Source organism: Juglans regia, chromosome 5 (genome assembly GCF_001411555.2).
Source record: "Juglans regia cultivar Chandler chromosome 5, Walnut 2.0, whole genome shotgun sequence".
NCBI classification, from domain to species: Eukaryota; Viridiplantae; Streptophyta; class Magnoliopsida; order Fagales; family Juglandaceae; genus Juglans; species Juglans regia.
The window spans coordinates 457,511-473,704 of NC_049905.1; the positions used below are offsets into that span (position 1 = coordinate 457,511).

The window sequence follows — 16,194 nt, forward strand, 5'->3', positions numbered from 1 at the left end:
ACTTGTGAATCTATCATCTAATGTCATATCATGAGATAATGAAAATATAATGAGAAAATAGACGATGAATAAATTTTTTCTTGCATATGATATCAGATGCGAGTATATATTCAGTGATCTGCACTACTTGAATTAGGATCAAAGAAGCTCCCCTACATCAGATTTGGAAGTTTGGACTTCAATTTGCTCCCAAGTGTTGTTCTTGGGCCAGAGAACTCGGTCTGGTCTGGGGTTGTGACAGATTTTAGAACTTTTTCTTTGTTAAGAAACTTAAATGTTCAACTCTTAGGCCGAGATTTCTCCCTGAGTTCCATAACTGTTCCACTGTATTGGTCGAAAACAAAAACGAATGCAAATGCAACACCATTTCCCAGACACAGGTTTCAGTCACACCCAGCTCATTGATGTTTTGTGCCAAGAATCTTACCATATGGTAGGTAAGCAATTTGGGAGCGAAATTCATCATTGAAAACACTTCAAGACCAGCAAACCCCAGCAAAAATGAAGTTCAGAAGGCTGAGAAAAAAAGAAACCACAGACATGAACAGACTGTGCTTATTTGCATTACTCCATATTAAGGACATAATTCAAACAGTGAGGATGCCATTTTCCTTCAAGCTTTCAATGGTGTCCCTAAGACTCACTTCAAAAGGAATGAAGCTAATACCCAAACTTTTGGCTTTGTCTTGGGATATCTTCTCCAGTGGTATCAGAGTCTTGTCATCTTCCCATCTGCAAAATTGAAAAAAAAAAGTTCTTTTTTCAGACACTGAATATTGATGAATATTATCATCACTAGAGAAAATAAGAAAACCCAGATTCTTCTTACCTGAAAGTTAGTCTTTCAGAGCATCAAGTATTGAATGAGAGCTTATTGAAGTAACTTTTAGACCATATCAAGTAAATCAAAGCCGAAGACACATTGAATCCGACGGGAAGTTTTTCTCACAAACTGATCCATTTTATCTTTTGTGAAAAGTCGGAATTCTGTTGTCTAACAGGTTAAAGAAAGTCTTCAAATACAAAATAATATGCTCATGATTATATCCCAGTTTCCAAAAACCACAACAGCATGGTATTTCTTTCGAATGACCAAAGTGCTAAGGAATTTAGAATGTTATTATTAAATAAACGTAATTGAGGAATGGAACAAAATGAAACAAGAAGATAGAAGCACAAGTAATTAATTTAGTTGCTTGTGTCTATGGAACCAATAAAGGACTTCCATTACCATGGAAGTGAATAACTCACTTTTCAGGCAGGTGCAAACTGGGGTAGAGTTTGTGCACTATCTTGAAAACCTCAGAATGGTGTTTAATATCGCCAACTAAACAGTATCTGCCACTAGCAGCAGGAGTCTCAAATGCCTGAATATGTGCATCAACAACATCTCTAACATCAACAAATCTATAAATCCCACTAGGAAATGTTTGAATTCCTGCACCCGAAAAAAAAAAAAAAAAAACAAGCAACTAAATTAATCATAACCTGCTTTCAAGCATAAGTGAACTTAAATGGCCAGAGAAAAGGAAGTTCTACAAACAGCTACTCATCATTCAAAGATAGAGAAACTTATAATGTCAGTCCATGATCGTAGTATCCTTAAAAAGTTCTAACACTTGCAGTTTACTGGAATAGGTGTAGACACACTTACTGTGCCATACACGAACTTGAACATTTTTAATTTTTAATTGCGAAAGAGTACCATTCATGAGCTTTATAAAAGCCTCAATGCTAGAAACAGGAGTTGGCTGTATGAGTGGACCAAGAACAAAGCCTGGATGCATTGTAACCAAATCTATTCCACCCTCTTCAACAAATTTCCAAGCAGCCTCCTCAGCTAAGGTTTTTGAGAGCTGATACCAGAGCTGAAATAACCCAAAATGAGAGATCCTTACTTGGTGTGTAACTAATTAATCATAGGCCTAGAAAGTATCTGCAATATATGCCTGATCTGATAATGAGTATCCAGGAATCTATCCAATTTACTTTTAATAATATTCCAAGAAGTTGCCATGGAAATGCTCTTTGAGAAAGCAAGGAAGATGGCAAAGACAACTTTGACAGGCATGACACACCTTATGATGCTATTCTCTAATGTTCCTCAGTCATTGTATATGCACACATGCTCGACGTGCACCCAAAACTAGAAAATTAATTAATAGATTATGTATATATTGTGCTTACATTAACATCATCAATCAAACATTACTCAAGATCTTTGACTGCCACTGCCAGAATATATAGATCAACTGTATATAGGAACCTTATTAAAGATAAACTCAAAAAGATGATATAATAGCATGTAGACACACCTTCAACTCCTCACAAATAGCTGGATCTGAAAACCAAGTCTCGTCAACAACCACATCAGAGTCCAGAGGTTTTCTTTTGTAGAGAACTGAAGCCATAGAAGAAGTTACAATCACTCTCTTGATAGAAGCAACTTTTGCACAGGATCTAAGAACGTTAAGTGTTCCCTTCACTGCTGGATCAATTATTTCTGACTGAATTATGAGAAAAGTGTGGAAGTAGCTTATATAAGAGTTCATTTATTTAACTAAGCAATAGAAAAACATTAATATTGGAAAAAAATGAACAAATGGCGTTCAGCAATTTTATCATGTGCTAATCATGCACTAAGCAAGAATATCAGGAAGCAAAAACAAGAGAGCCGGCATCAGATCCCTTTAGTTGTTTTATATCATTAAACAAACAAACTAAGCTTTCAGGACATTGGCAGCAAAGACTGGAAATATTATAACGATTCACATTAAATATCGCAATAATCTCATAGATTGAACCTGTGGGTCATTGGCTGAAAGAAAAGCGGGGGATGCTGTATGAAAAACACCTTGGCATCCATCAACTACAGAATCAAAAGACCCTTCTTCCACTAAATTTGCTTTGAATAGCTTAAGTTTCTCTTTAGCTCCATCAAATGAAAGTAAATGCTCTGTTTTCTTCGGATCATCTGTAGAATATATACCAGAAATTTTGGAATATCAAGCAGTGAGTATGAAAAAATACGCGAGGAAGAAAAAGGTAAACCAGCTGTAAACTTTTACAAGATTAAAAGATGAACCATCCTAAGGTGATGACAGTTCATTACTTCACCACTCTACGGTGAGGTTGTGTACATGTCAAATGCAAAGAGCCTTAAAACTAATAAATATGGCATATAAATTTTAGTACTTTGGCATTACAGAGTGATATGAACTATAAGAAAAAAAAAACGAAAATGAGATTAGAAAACTTACTCGCAATATAACATTTACTGATTCGGCAATGTGCTTATATTTACAAAACTGAAAAGATTTTATTATCTCTTGTTTAATTATTTTGAGATAAAATAGTTGATGGGAAAACATCACTATCTTTCTCTGTGAAAATCTGAAAATTAATCACTTTCCCAAAATCTTCCAATAAAAATCATTTGGCCTATTTCTTTTTCAACATTTTATATTATCAGATTATTAAGGTTTTGTATCGTAAACTCTCAAATCACTTAAAATTGACATTTTACACTTTTCATTAAAACTTGACCATTAAATTACTTGATTTTCATATATTTTAAGCTTTGGACTAAAGGGTCAGAACTAGAAAAGTGAAAAGTGTTACGATTTTATTAATAATAGTACAATGAGTCGATTTAAGTGGTTTGGAAAACGCTTTTACCGTTACCTGTTGAGGATAAAAAATGTACTCTTTTTTTTTTTTTTTAACAATTCGTAAAACAGAATCTGAAAATCAACTTATGAGTAGTCGCCTGTGTGTGTGTGTGTGTGTGTGTGTGTGTGTGTGTGTTGAGGCGTCGCCTTCAACTCTCCGAAACATCACCTGAGGTCAACCCAGTCCCAGATGACGGGAGAAACCCGTAGAAACCGACCCATCAAAGCGCTAAACAGACAATCATATTCAGGACTGTACTCGTTCATCCATCTACATCTTCTTACAGTATTTTCTTTATTATAACATTTAATAACGTTAGAGCAACAAAAAAAGAAACAACATTTCGGTGGAAACGAGGGGGAGATCAGAAAGAGAGATCACTGACTTGGGTCTCGAACTGTAGCTTTGACGGTATAGCCACGTCGGAGCAAGTGCTTCACGAGCCATGATGCTATGTATCCCGAAGCTCCAGTCACGCACACCACTTTCTCTTCAGCTCCAGAACTCATGATCCTCCTCCTCTCAGATCACTCTGATCTAGTACTGTTTCTCTCTGATAATCTGTGTTACCTTTGTGGCAGTCAATGCTTTTTTTATGGTAAGGAGTCATGACAGGACGGCCGGGGAAGATAGCGATTATGATTGCAGTTGACCGACGGATACACCAACGTCTAGGTTGGATCAATCTCTTGCTTTTTATGAAATTTTTATCCTTTGGAGTATGTTTTTTTCTTTTTTTAAAAGAATACAATGTTTGAAATGTTTAATTAAGGTGGGTTTTGTTTTTCTTATTAGTTTTGGGAATCAACCATGTCTTGATCGAAGGGTCCGTGCGATCCATTAATTTGGTTATATAATTATTAGCATCGATCATTAATTAACCCATCATCAGCGCAGGCATACATGCATGCATGCAGCATCAATTACATGGTTCAGAAAGTAAGGAAGCCTGTCTGCTAGCTACCAAATTAGCAGCTTCAAGCTTTCAAGTTTCAACACCTACGTACGCACGCCTCCATAATCGTATATATACAAGTTTTAAATGTAAAATTTTTATACAAATCTTTTATAAAAAATTGAACTTTAATATAAAAAAACTATTTTTTGTAAAGTCTACTTTTTCACAAAAAAAAAAAAAAAAACATTTACTTATAATTTATGCATTTAGAGCTTATACTAGGCAGGCCTAGAAAAGTTCTCTATTTCATCATAACTACTTGTAGTAAAGTACACAACCTAATTGCTAGGGCTTTAGGTTTTACGTACCAAAGGATGTTCCTAGGAAACAACTTTATGCAGCGGAAGAAGAAGATGCAGTTCTTCATGCGGCGCAGATCTTGAGGTTTCCAGGGACCCTCGCATAGCCTACTCAGCCAACTAGACGGTAGAATTTGTTATGAATCCCATTAAAGTGGCTGGGCTTGATGTCCAACTTAGTTGAGTAAAGGTTGTTTAGTGGCCCATGGACCTAGTTAATGTTAGTTAGAATGGGCCAAGGCCTTTGTTAGCTGTTGCTGAATTTCCATTATATATAGAGAAAAAGGGATCATTGTTTGGAGATTCTGGAAGATTATTGCTGAAACACTTTCTGGTTTTTCTTGGATGAATTGGGGACCTCGAATACCCAAGGCGTAGCTATTATCATCATTTTTTTTATTGTTCATGTCTTGCATGATTGTTACATTCATCTAGTATTATCTCTCCTTTGTTCTTGATTTCCTTTATCTTCTATATTAATATTTCCTTCACTGGAGGGTTCATTACAAATGGGCAGAACCACAAGAAAGGGATATTGAAGATTTATTTGACGATAACTGCGATGCTGATGAAATTCCTACTATCAAACTCGGGTTTGACAGGATATCGCCTTATTTACAGAATCCGGATGAGAACCAACTGGTGATGCTTCGCAACCATAATTTTTCAAGAGCTTTTTGCTTTGCCTGCAGAAGCTGCTTCCATCCCCATGCCTAAATTGAAGAATGTTGGCCGCTTAAGGACAGAGACATGTACATTAATTGAAAGATCCAACTTTCAGAAATCAAGAGACATGTACATTAATTGAAGTCTCAACAGATAGTATGTCGTGATTCTATAGTATGCTAATCAAATTAATCGTGGCAATGTTTCATGTCAGGTGTAACTCCAAGTCTGGAGACTTTGCAACGAGGAGGCATGCTTTTGTTGCAATAGTATTAGAGAACAGAACTCCAACACAATTCGAGGAACAATTTTGGTGAGTAAAATCAAGAACCCATGAACACAATCTCGTTGTCATAACTGCAATAAAATATGGTAGACCATTATATAAAAAGAAATGACCCAAAAAAAATCCATGAACAGATACCCAGTCGTACGGCAATGAAGGGGAGTTCCCTCTCAATGGAACATACATTCAAGTTAATGAGGTCAATTTATTTGAAAACTCTTTGCTTCTTTAAATATAGACTGTTTCCATGTTATGAAACTATTAGCAATTTAGTTCAAGCTGTCAGGCTACAACATATGTAGAAATCCCATGCAGGTATTTGCTGATGATGAAACTAGCCAAAACCCAATCCATGTTCCTAGAGAATGGATTTGGCATTTAGAACGGCGAACTGCATACTTTGCATCTTCAGCAACTGCAGTATTTAGAGGTAAACAAGCATTACAAGAATAGAGCTCAAATTAGATGGGTCGAATTCATGTCCCAGAGATAATTTTCTTTTTTGGGTGTAAATCAGGTTTATCAGTGGATGCAATTCGGAGCTGCTTTTAAGGAAGGTACTACTGTGATTCACTCATCCAAATCTGATCCTCTTATGACAAAGAGCTTTAAAGATAACAAAGAAATAAGAAAATTAGTGAAATGCTCGTACACAGGATAAGTATTCCCTTCGGTATTCATAACATCATTGAAACAGACTTTATTGAGTATGAAAGCACTTTGAAACTGTTTCACACACAAGCAGGGTCCAAATGGCAAAGAAACAATGATATTGAATAAACTACTTTTTGAGGCTTGCTTCTGCTTCACATAAAAGTATAAGAATATGTTTTTGGAAGATGTTTCACAGAAAAGAAAAAAGTATAAAAAAGTATGAGAATAGAAACAACATTGACAAGAAGGATTCATAATACCTAGTGTCTATCTGATTATACCTGATGAAATTAAGGATGTTTCATTTAAATTACAAATAATCACAGGAATTATTATGTTTTTACAGGGTTTATTTGTGTGAGAGGATTTGACAGAAGAACAGGAGTTCCAAGACCCCTGGGCAAAAAGACAAGAATGGAAGATGAGTAGAAGATGACACAGAAAACTCAGCTAAAAAAGTATTCCTTAATGTGTTTTGCAATTTTGATATGGTTTGACATGAGGCAAACAACTAGGTGGATACATATCGAGAGCTTCTTTGACACGATCTTATTGTAGTTATCACTTGTATTTAACAGAAACAGAACAGTTGCATTAGAAACATCCAGTGATCCACACAGAGAGCGCCGGAAATATTGTTGTACTGATTCGTAAAGAAATTAAAATTATTCTGATCAAATGAAGATGTTTCTCGAAAAGTCATCCATCCAATGAAACATGATGCAGAATGGATGAGTTATAACTTATTTATTATCATTTTAATTATCTTTGTAATATTTTTGACTTGACATCTAATACGAGATAAACAAAGATAAATAATATTTGCAGTCATCACAGTGTATAATTGCTGCACACTCTTTATAAAAAAGTGAGTAAATATAAGATCCACAATAATAAATTAATTTTTTAATAATAAATCTTACTCTTTTTTAAAAAGAATACGCGATATTTATACAATACATAACTATATTTAGCATTACTCATAAATAAAACATAACAAATAACTTTTAAGTCAATGATTTGAAAGAATGATGCACAAGAGCCGTCGGACTATCTTACTGTATTAGAAGCTTGTGCATGTATTGTATCTATCTTGCTCCCAAAACACGATTTTTTCTCTTGGATGTAATGCGTGGATCGTTTTTGTCCCGATGATTTTCGCACGCGTGGCCTACCTCTTTCCTTCCTAAATTACCGTTCTTACCCGCCATCTCGCGGTAAAGTTTAAAAACAAAAAAAAACAAAAAGCGCAGCCTACAGACTATCCTCTCTCTCTCTGCAATGGCTCTCTTCGCTTCCATCTCCACCACACCACTATCCATCTCCGTCCCTATTCGCCGCCCTCTATACTTTCGCCCCCGCTTTTCTCATCCGTACGCTTCCTTGAGTTCCTCGTCATCATCTTCATCCCGTGAGTCAAAATCTTCACCACCAAGTGAACCCAGGCTTCCATCGACATCTTCGTCCTCCAAACACTTCGTTGTGGAGCCCTCTACACCCTCTGATTCGGGTATAAACTATGCCCTAGCTAACCCTCACGGCAACCCGGTTGCCCGTTTTATTAGGTCCACCGAATCGTCCATTGAGAGGGTAGGTAGACTCATAACACTTGCCTCTTCTTCTGCTTCTTTTCACCCTTTTTTGGTCCATTTTGAACTGAATTCAGAATACTTCAACTAAACTGTGAATCAGTTACAGATCAATGGATCAATAAAAGCTAATTCTTTCTTGGTACTTTGATGATCTAGATAATTTTCTTGGGTAAATTGGATGAAATAAATATAGAGTTCATTATGCTGTTTAAATAAGTTTATTCGTTAAGCAAAAGAAATAGAGAGAGGATATTGCCTTCATACTTGCGACCAAAAAACCATAAAGCCTGTATAAGTTATATAAAGCCCCTTTATAGATAATGGGAAGTGACTAAACAAGAGTTCGGGCAAAGCCAAGGGACACTCGGTATCAGCCAGTGCTTCAACATAGCCGTCATGAATAGCCTTATATTATAATGTTGTCGTGTGTGTGTGTGTGTATTCACTTGTATCAGTATGTATTATGGGAAATAATAAACTGGGGGCTTTGCCCAATGTATGTGTTTCATCGAGGAATGGCATGCCCATGCACCTCTACCCGTGACAAGTAATTTTAAAGATGTGTCTTTATGCTGGTGTCTGACTCAAGTAATCAGAAATTTAGTCATCCAGCACGGTTAGTCATTGTTCCCTCATGTAGTCAGCTGACAGAATATTAGAATCACATCACTGAAAATTAAGGTTATATAAACTCGTCTCCTGGGAGAATGTTGCTCGTTAATTTGTAATATGCACTACAACACACTATTTTTAATATTTTTTCTTCTTCTTCTTTTGCTTTTGTCCTGTTTTATAGAGTTTCCTTGTCAAATCAGTTGTGAATTTCTTCTATATATGTACATATATTTTTATGCATATTATAGGCTTTTAAATGCAATTCTTGTTTGTCCATCATTGAGCAGGCAATTTTTGACTTCCGCTTCTTGGCACTTCTGGCTGTTGGAGGCTCGTTGGCCGGCTCTCTTTTGTGCTTTCTCAATGTACTTCCCCGTCTTCCCTGATTATTTCAAATTATTGAAAGAGAAGCATTATATCCTATCTGAAGAAGATATTTACATCTTATCAGCTGTTGTTGTTAGTTTTATATTCATCGTTGAGCTTCTGTTATTTGATGATGATGGAAGAGGTTTAGATGTTTTTTTTTTGTATTATTGTAACTAAATGCACATGATAGATCGATATGAACATCATTACCTATCCCGGCATAAAACTAGTATCAAGAACATCATGAGCTGTCCCCTAATAAAACCAGTTGTTGATACATTCTTCTCGATTCTTTCCTCTCCATCTTCTGTAATCTGTGCTTGGAGAAGGAAGAGATAAGAGCACCCCATGGAAAAGGTGGTAAAAAATCCATAATCGAGCCTGATCACAAAAGATTATTTAGGAGAAAATTGTATGAGTTACATGCGCACAAAAGATATTATTTGCATATGCAACTGATGACTGACTATTTTGGATTATTTGTAGGGTTGTGTTTATATTTTAGATGCATATAAAGTTTACTGGACGGGCTGTGCCAAGGGGGTTCACACAGGAAAGATGGTTCTACGACTAGTTGAAGCTATTGGTTAGATTCTAAGGAATTCACTTCAGCAGAATTTTTCTTTCATTTTGCTAACATGCAAGTATTCACATCACAATTCTTCAATTCACATATGTGAACTTCTATGGCTTCAAAATTGGGGAATCATTTTCTTCGTTGGATGGAAAACTCTTTTCCACCAACTTTTACCTTTTGCACACAAATACCAACTCTTCTGATCTTAAAATTCTGTGAGTGATGAGATATAAGAAAATATTTCTGCTGCAGATGTTTATCTTGCTGGGACTGTCATGTTAATATTCGGTATGGGCTTATATGGATTATTTATCAGTAATGTGCCTCCAGATGTGCCTACCAGTCTTGATCGTGCCCTCAAGGGCTCCTCTCTGTTTGGAATGTTTGCTCTCAAGGTGATCTTAATCCCTCAACTACACTCAGAAATTCTCTGTTAAAAAATGTTTTCAGCATCTGCATGCATCATATATCACAGGAATTCCATCAACGCTTCCTCTTTTAAATTTAACACAACCAATTCATTCCTTAACCACTGGCTTCTTTTAATCATGTAGCATGCTACCTTTGAATTTAGGATATTAGACTGAGTGAAAAGCTTCTAACTTTACTGCCCTTACATCAGATGTATGTAGCCTATGAGCAGTAGGAGCTTGTGTTTTGCCTCTCCTCACTGCATGAGGGGTAATAGACTACAGTGCAGAATTGCTGATATTCTTTCAGCTAGATGGCTTTTTCGCTCCCCTCCATTTTATATTTATTCTCTTCTTCTTCTTTGAGTTCACAAAGATAACCAAATGATTCTTATTGATTTGTAGGAGAGGCCTCGATGGATGAAAATTAGCTCACTCGATGAATTGAAGACAAAAGTGGGACACGTTATTGTCATGATTCTTTTAGTTAAGATGTTTGAGAGGAGCAAGATGGTAACAATTGCCACTGGTGTGGATCTGTTAAGTTATTCTGTATGTATTTTCTTATCATCTGCCTCTTTGTACATCCTTCATAATCTGCACAAATCAGACTAGGGATGTCTGATATATAATATCAAACGATGTAACATGTGTTCCCGCCTCGAAAAGTGAATGTTCATGTTCCAAAAGATTGCCCATGGAGATGTCATCTTATGATCTATGGTAACTTGCTAAAACTATTTATGTCAACAGAAACTTAATCGTGATAAAATATAATCTACAGTGGGGATTGCCCTCTTTTCTTTTTAGGTCCACACCCGTAAGCATTAAGCTTTTTGTATCACTTTTGACTATAACGATGGGTTAACCTCGTACATTAAGGTTATTCATATTTACTTCATTAATGGTAGGTGACTATCTTTCCCGCCATATAACTTAATCATCATGATCTTCTCTTCTCCTTGTTCTTTCTTTATTATTAACTTTTTTTTGTTTCTTGTAACCAATAAGATCCAGTTCATCATTGCTGTTATTGTTGCTAAGCCACCTGGGCATTTCATCCTGAGATTAAATTTACCACCAGGTCACTTGTTCCTAAATGTGTAACTTAGAAGGTAAATTATGCGAGTCATCTCTTTGAACATGAGCTTATGTGCTTCCTGCTGATGAGACTTCAAAATAAGTAGCGTGTATAAATGCACGGAATTCATTAAAGATGACAACAGCTTCCGGACCATGAACTCAATTAGCAGCTCTGATGTAATTGGTGCAGCATGTGATAGGATATCAGGTTGGTAGCATTTGATGAAGAGAGAATAAGCACAAATGAAAAGCTTGTGAAAAGTAGCCAAAATGATTTGACATTGGAATATGAGAATTCCTGTGCGTTGGTTTATTACAGCTTAAAAAATATGATACAGTCTAAATGTACAATTCTAAATCATCATATTATATTCTTTTTTCCCTCTATCTTCTGATTCTGTTAATCAATGCAAGAACATCTATACAAAATACAATTCTAGAATGTCTACAACACTTGTCTGTCGTAACTTTGATAAAGCGATGCCATTGATCTGTCGGATCCTCTCTCTCGAAAGCTTTAACATTCTTCCTATCTCCTCACAGGACCGGGGTGGCTCTCCATTGAGCCCAAAGTGTAATCTCAATATATGTTCTTCTCGTTTATCAAGTGATGTGAGAAGTTTCTCCAGCTCTTGTTTCATTAGCTGTTTCTTTACCATCTTTTCCGGCGTTGTTTCATCTGGTCCTGATATAATCTCCTGCAAAAGATTGTGAACTTAGAATGCCACTGACACATGACAGTGGAGGAAGGGCTAGTGCAAAAGTAGAACCAAATGAGACTATAATCCAAAAGGGCAGAGCGATCGAGCACACCAGATTATAGAAGCAAAGAATTTGAAATTTTTATTGTGGTGGTGATACTTCAATCCCTTCTCCCGGCACATTTCTCAGAAGGGGGATCCATGAACATTTGAGCATTCTCAAAATATAGGAAATATAGGGCTTATAACCTTACTAACATGAAAAGTCATGGCCTGACTTTCAACATGGATACATGATTTCTTATCATCTGAGCCACCAATATGTTGCGGGAAGAAAGGAAACATGAACAAGAAGCTGAAAGCAAACATTAAAAACAAGCTTCCTTTTGAAAAAAATTAAGTTTCAAATGAAAAAATAAGCAGAGGCTTCGAATAAAGTTCAAGAAAAGAACCTGGAGAGTTATGCTGCCCTGATCAGTTATTGCTCGATCCAGTGAAATCGGTGGCCTGTTCCTCTCAGAAACAAGTCTCACAATCGAAATATGCACATTGAGCACTTCAGCAATTTCATCATGAGTAGGCAGCCGCCCCAATTTTTTACTCAAGAGGTTTCTAGCTTCTGCAGTTCTTGCCACCATCCTGCACATGTGTCCCTGCACATAACCAGCTAACCATGCATTCACTAATTACTGGTTTACCTCCCAAAACTAGAGAGTGAAGGAAATTTGTGAACCAGAAGGAAATTACTAGTTTAAACTTAGAACTCCTCTTAAATCATAAGACAATCTATCGATATCACAACCTCAACCTGAACATCAGCACTACCCACCACAAATACCAGCTTTGCATCTGACAGAACAGTTTTAGGAAATACAATTTACAAAAATGACAACAAAATAGAAAGAAAAGAAATAAATAAATTAGGCCCGGCTCAATGGGAACATCATGTTTGTGCTAGTAGCATCATGATGAGAGAACAAAAGAAAGAATCCCAAAGACATGAAATAACTCGGTTCATCAGGAATTTATAAATACTTATGCAAATAAGTTACTTGAGATACTAATACTTTCACAGGTTTGACATACCATGAAGATTTAGAAGACCTCACAGATATATCCTTTGACAATATACAGACGACGTTAGTTTTTGAGCCAGTATGGATTGACAACAAAACCTGGGTTTGTTTCTGCTTGAGCACGATATATTGCATTGAAATGCCTCACAACCTCCTACCCCTCCCTTCTTTCCTCAGCCAGACAATTGTTTTTTGGGAAGATTGATGTTAACATATTTACACAAACTGACAAGCATATAGACTCTACACATATTTACAAAATCTATACTCAAAGAAGAATCTTAGACGATTAAATCATCCTCAACAGAAAATAATGCTCAGCAGTTGGATAGGCTTAACCAGGAAGTAGTAATGATTTTAAAGAAATTGTTGATTCATGCGATATCTCACCGGCAATCTCACTATTCTAGATTCATTTGCTATGGCTTTGATAATAGCTTGTTTAATCCACCAGTACACATATGTTGAGAGTCTGTATCCTCTTTCTGGTTCGAATTTCTCAACCCCTCTAAGGAGGCCAATGCTCCCTTCCTGTTCCAAAAAAAAAGGGTTATCAGCACTCTGCTAGTAAGCAGTGTTCAAGAGTAAAATGTATGGCAACCTGAATGAGGTCTCGGAAGCTTAATCCTTTGCCTTGATAACCTTTGGCAATGGAGACAACTAGTCTCCGGTAGCTCCGAGAAATCCTTTCTCGTGAGTCTCTCCCATCGCACAATATCTTATCTACACTCCTTTCCATCCCTATGGCCTTGGCCAGCTGTTTTGAGGTTGGCTGACGCCCTTGAGCTTTGGTGATTCTTGTACTTGCCACTTCTAGTCTTGCTCCCTCCTATCAATTTTCAAAAGCATATATTTTTCTTATATAGATAATACTGAATTTGATTACTTTTTGAACTCCTAAAAAGAGTAATTAACAATTATTATTGGAACAATCGACCATTGAATTCCGTTATATATCTTAACGGGAAATTTGTAGAACACACTCAAGAAGCCAACCATTGCAATATGGTAGCAGACAATTGGAGTTCTGAGATTCACAAACAACTTAGAAAAATATTGGCCGTAAACAATCTGTGTAAAGAGGTTAACACAGACAATTATTCAAGCCCCACAAGACATACTAAAATTCAGAATCTGCATCACTTCGATGACACTAACACTGAATAGCAGCCACTATAGCACTTTTACATGCAAACCTACCTTGACGCATAAACAAAGCTCTGCCTCCTCTCTTGAGCTCAAATTCCTGGACTTCACAGACCCACGCGAACTTCTTGACCCTACACCATTTTTTCCCTCCAACCCTTTTCTTCTTTTCCTCCTTCTCACTCCACAGCCACTCTCATACCTCACCAGCCCCTTCTCAATCTCTCTGCCACTCCAAACCTCTCCAGTCTCAGCTGCAGCCAACACAGCATCTCTGGCTGCCTGCATGGCAGCATGCGCTAGCGCCACTGCCTGGGCTGCCGCAGCAATGGCTAATGCATCGTTGGAGACTAAGTTTGAGCCAAACTTGGTGGAAAAAGACGAGGAAACAGTTAAGTGGGGGAAAGGGTGGTGGGTTTTGAGTGATGAAATGGCTGGAAGAGTTGGGGAGTGGGCTGGGGACGAGCATATGGTGGTGATAGCCATAAAGAAGGTAGTAAACGAAAAAGTGAGTGAGTGAGTGAGTGGAAGCTTGGGTTAGCAAAAACAGAATTGGGAGATTTTTCTTGATAGATATCTCTGTCCTGCCATAGTTTCATGTGGGACAAACTGCTTTGTCCGTTTTCAGTGCTGCTGCAGCAGAGAAGATAAAAAGGGAAGTTAGGAGCTGTGTGGATGTCCTTTACCCCTTCCATTCTTCGTATGTGCAAAATCTATCTACCGATTAAATCAAACTTTGACAGCTTCTTAAATTGTTTTACTTTCAGTTTTTATGGTAATTAAAAATACAATTCAATCAAGCCTTTATTATAGAATATATATATATTTATATATATATGCAGTATTCTTGGTTCGGATGGGTGTTCTGTTCATCTTCAAAACTATATTATAGGCACATAAAAACTTGTATTTCTGAAGTGAATTTTTTGTTCATAGTACGAAAATATGAAAGAGGTAAAAATATATTAATTTTCTTTATCCTTATGTTTAGTAAAAATGATAGCAGAATTGAATGATAAAAATTAAAAATATGATTTTTTGTTTTTGTTTGATTTAAGAGAAAATTTATAATCATGTACAAAATGCCAACATTATCACAACCTTAGAGTGTTGCCAGGGTGATGTCCAACAGTCACTGCTGGCACTTTGGGCGTGTCTCTTAGACAAAATTTTTATTTTTAATTTTTTTTATTCATATTTTTAAATATTTTTTAAAAATATAAAAAATATCAATATACTAATAATCACTTTCTTAATTAATAAGTAAAAAAATTATATAAAAAAAATTAAATATATGATCGGTCAAAATAAGAGATAAAATTGAGCGACATAGTAGTATTATTCCACAACCTTATTAGCTTAAGAATTTTATTTTAAACAAGGAAATTCGAAAAAATGATTTTTGAGATCAAATACGTGAATTGCATTATTTGAGTTTATATCATATTTTTATTAAAAGTATTTTGAAACTTTTTTATATAAAAATATTTTAAAACTTTTGGTTGAATAATCGATTGTGTATATATATATATATATATATTATACTAGTTAGTGCAACGTGCGCTGCACGTGTGCCCAGTTATCTACTATTAAATATTGTGAGATGTATAATAGATAATAAAATATGACTAATTTCAGATAGAATTATCGTATAAAGCAAATCATCATATTATCACAAGCAGCATATGAGTAAGGATTTTTGACTAATTTCCCTTTTTATCTCATATTATAAACCCTAATATCAATGATTATATCCAATAGTGAGAATCTTGAATTTTGTTAGGCAGCAAACTCAATAATTGAATGCATTTAAATGAAATGTAACATCCATAAGCAAATTAAGATTATTTTTTTTAATAAAAATAAAATATTGTTTGGTTAAGCTTACCAAAATCTCTTATTTAAAAGGTTAATATTTCTATAATATTAAAAAATAATATTTTAACAATATTTTATTTAACTTTTCATTTTCAATTCAACTAATCTCATCTTAATTAGGATCTAACCTATAAAAAAAAAAAAACCTCAGTATCCAAACTCACCTAATCGGCAAAAGAGTAAAAACATAAGAGAACCGAATTTGATGAGAA

General features: G+C 35.8%; 3 protein-coding genes and 1 long non-coding RNA gene across 9 annotated transcripts; 2 read left to right on the forward strand and 2 right to left on the reverse strand.

The window, feature by feature from the left end:
• Window positions 1-144: 144 nt before the first annotated feature.
• On the reverse strand, window positions 145-4,204 carry LOC108988341 (tetraketide alpha-pyrone reductase 1-like). Of its 2 annotated transcripts, XM_035689932.1 has the most exons (7): window positions 4,058-4,204; window positions 2,805-2,974; window positions 2,316-2,507; window positions 1,706-1,868; window positions 1,252-1,438; window positions 645-732; window positions 145-516 (listed from the first exon to the last, which is right to left on the reverse strand). In XM_035689932.1, the coding sequence occupies exons 1-7, from the start codon at window positions 4,179-4,181 to the stop codon at window positions 463-465; spliced, it is 978 nt and encodes a 325-aa protein (XP_035545825.1). In that variant the 5' UTR covers window positions 4,182-4,204; the 3' UTR covers window positions 145-462. The 2 variants fall into 2 exon arrangements, with proteins under 2 accessions (XP_035545825.1, XP_018817128.1); XM_018961583.2 differs by having other exon boundaries at window positions 145-732.
• Window positions 4,205-4,209: 5 nt separating this feature from the next.
• Window positions 4,210-7,251, forward strand: LOC108987702. Of its 3 annotated transcripts, XR_004801483.1 has the most exons (7): window positions 4,210-4,347; window positions 5,532-5,724; window positions 5,810-5,908; window positions 6,016-6,080; window positions 6,197-6,311; window positions 6,399-6,438; window positions 6,882-7,251. It is a non-coding gene; the product is annotated as an uncharacterized LOC108987702 (long non-coding RNA). The 3 variants fall into 3 exon arrangements; XR_001995573.2 differs by lacking the exon at window positions 4,210-4,347 and having other exon boundaries at window positions 4,902-5,681; XR_001995572.2 differs by lacking the exon at window positions 4,210-4,347 and having other exon boundaries at window positions 4,904-5,724.
• Window positions 7,252-7,757: 506 nt separating this feature from the next.
• Window positions 7,758-10,907, forward strand: LOC108988363. The gene is made up of 5 exons (XM_018961614.2): window positions 7,758-8,125; window positions 9,030-9,107; window positions 9,598-9,697; window positions 9,941-10,083; window positions 10,504-10,907. Exons 1-5 carry the CDS (start codon window positions 7,817-7,819, stop codon window positions 10,711-10,713), a joined length of 840 nt encoding a protein of 279 aa, XP_018817159.1. The 5' UTR covers window positions 7,758-7,816; the 3' UTR covers window positions 10,714-10,907.
• Window positions 10,908-11,440: 533 nt separating this feature from the next.
• LOC108988350 (RNA polymerase sigma factor sigD, chloroplastic) lies at window positions 11,441-14,737 on the reverse strand. 3 transcript variants are annotated; one of them, XM_018961602.2, is made up of 6 exons: window positions 14,159-14,737; window positions 13,560-13,787; window positions 13,349-13,489; window positions 12,335-12,535; window positions 12,141-12,237; window positions 11,801-11,879 (listed from the first exon to the last, which is right to left on the reverse strand). In XM_018961602.2, the coding sequence occupies exons 1-5, from the start codon at window positions 14,588-14,590 to the stop codon at window positions 12,187-12,189; spliced, it is 1,053 nt and encodes a 350-aa protein (XP_018817147.1). In that variant the 5' UTR covers window positions 14,591-14,737; the 3' UTR covers window positions 11,801-11,879; window positions 12,141-12,186. The 3 variants fall into 3 exon arrangements, 2 of the variants coding, with proteins under 2 accessions (XP_018817139.1, XP_018817147.1); XR_004801551.1 differs by having other exon boundaries at window positions 11,805-11,879; window positions 12,132-12,237; XM_018961594.2 differs by lacking the exon at window positions 12,141-12,237 and having other exon boundaries at window positions 11,441-11,879; window positions 14,159-14,734.
• Window positions 14,738-16,194: the final 1,457 nt, after the last annotated feature.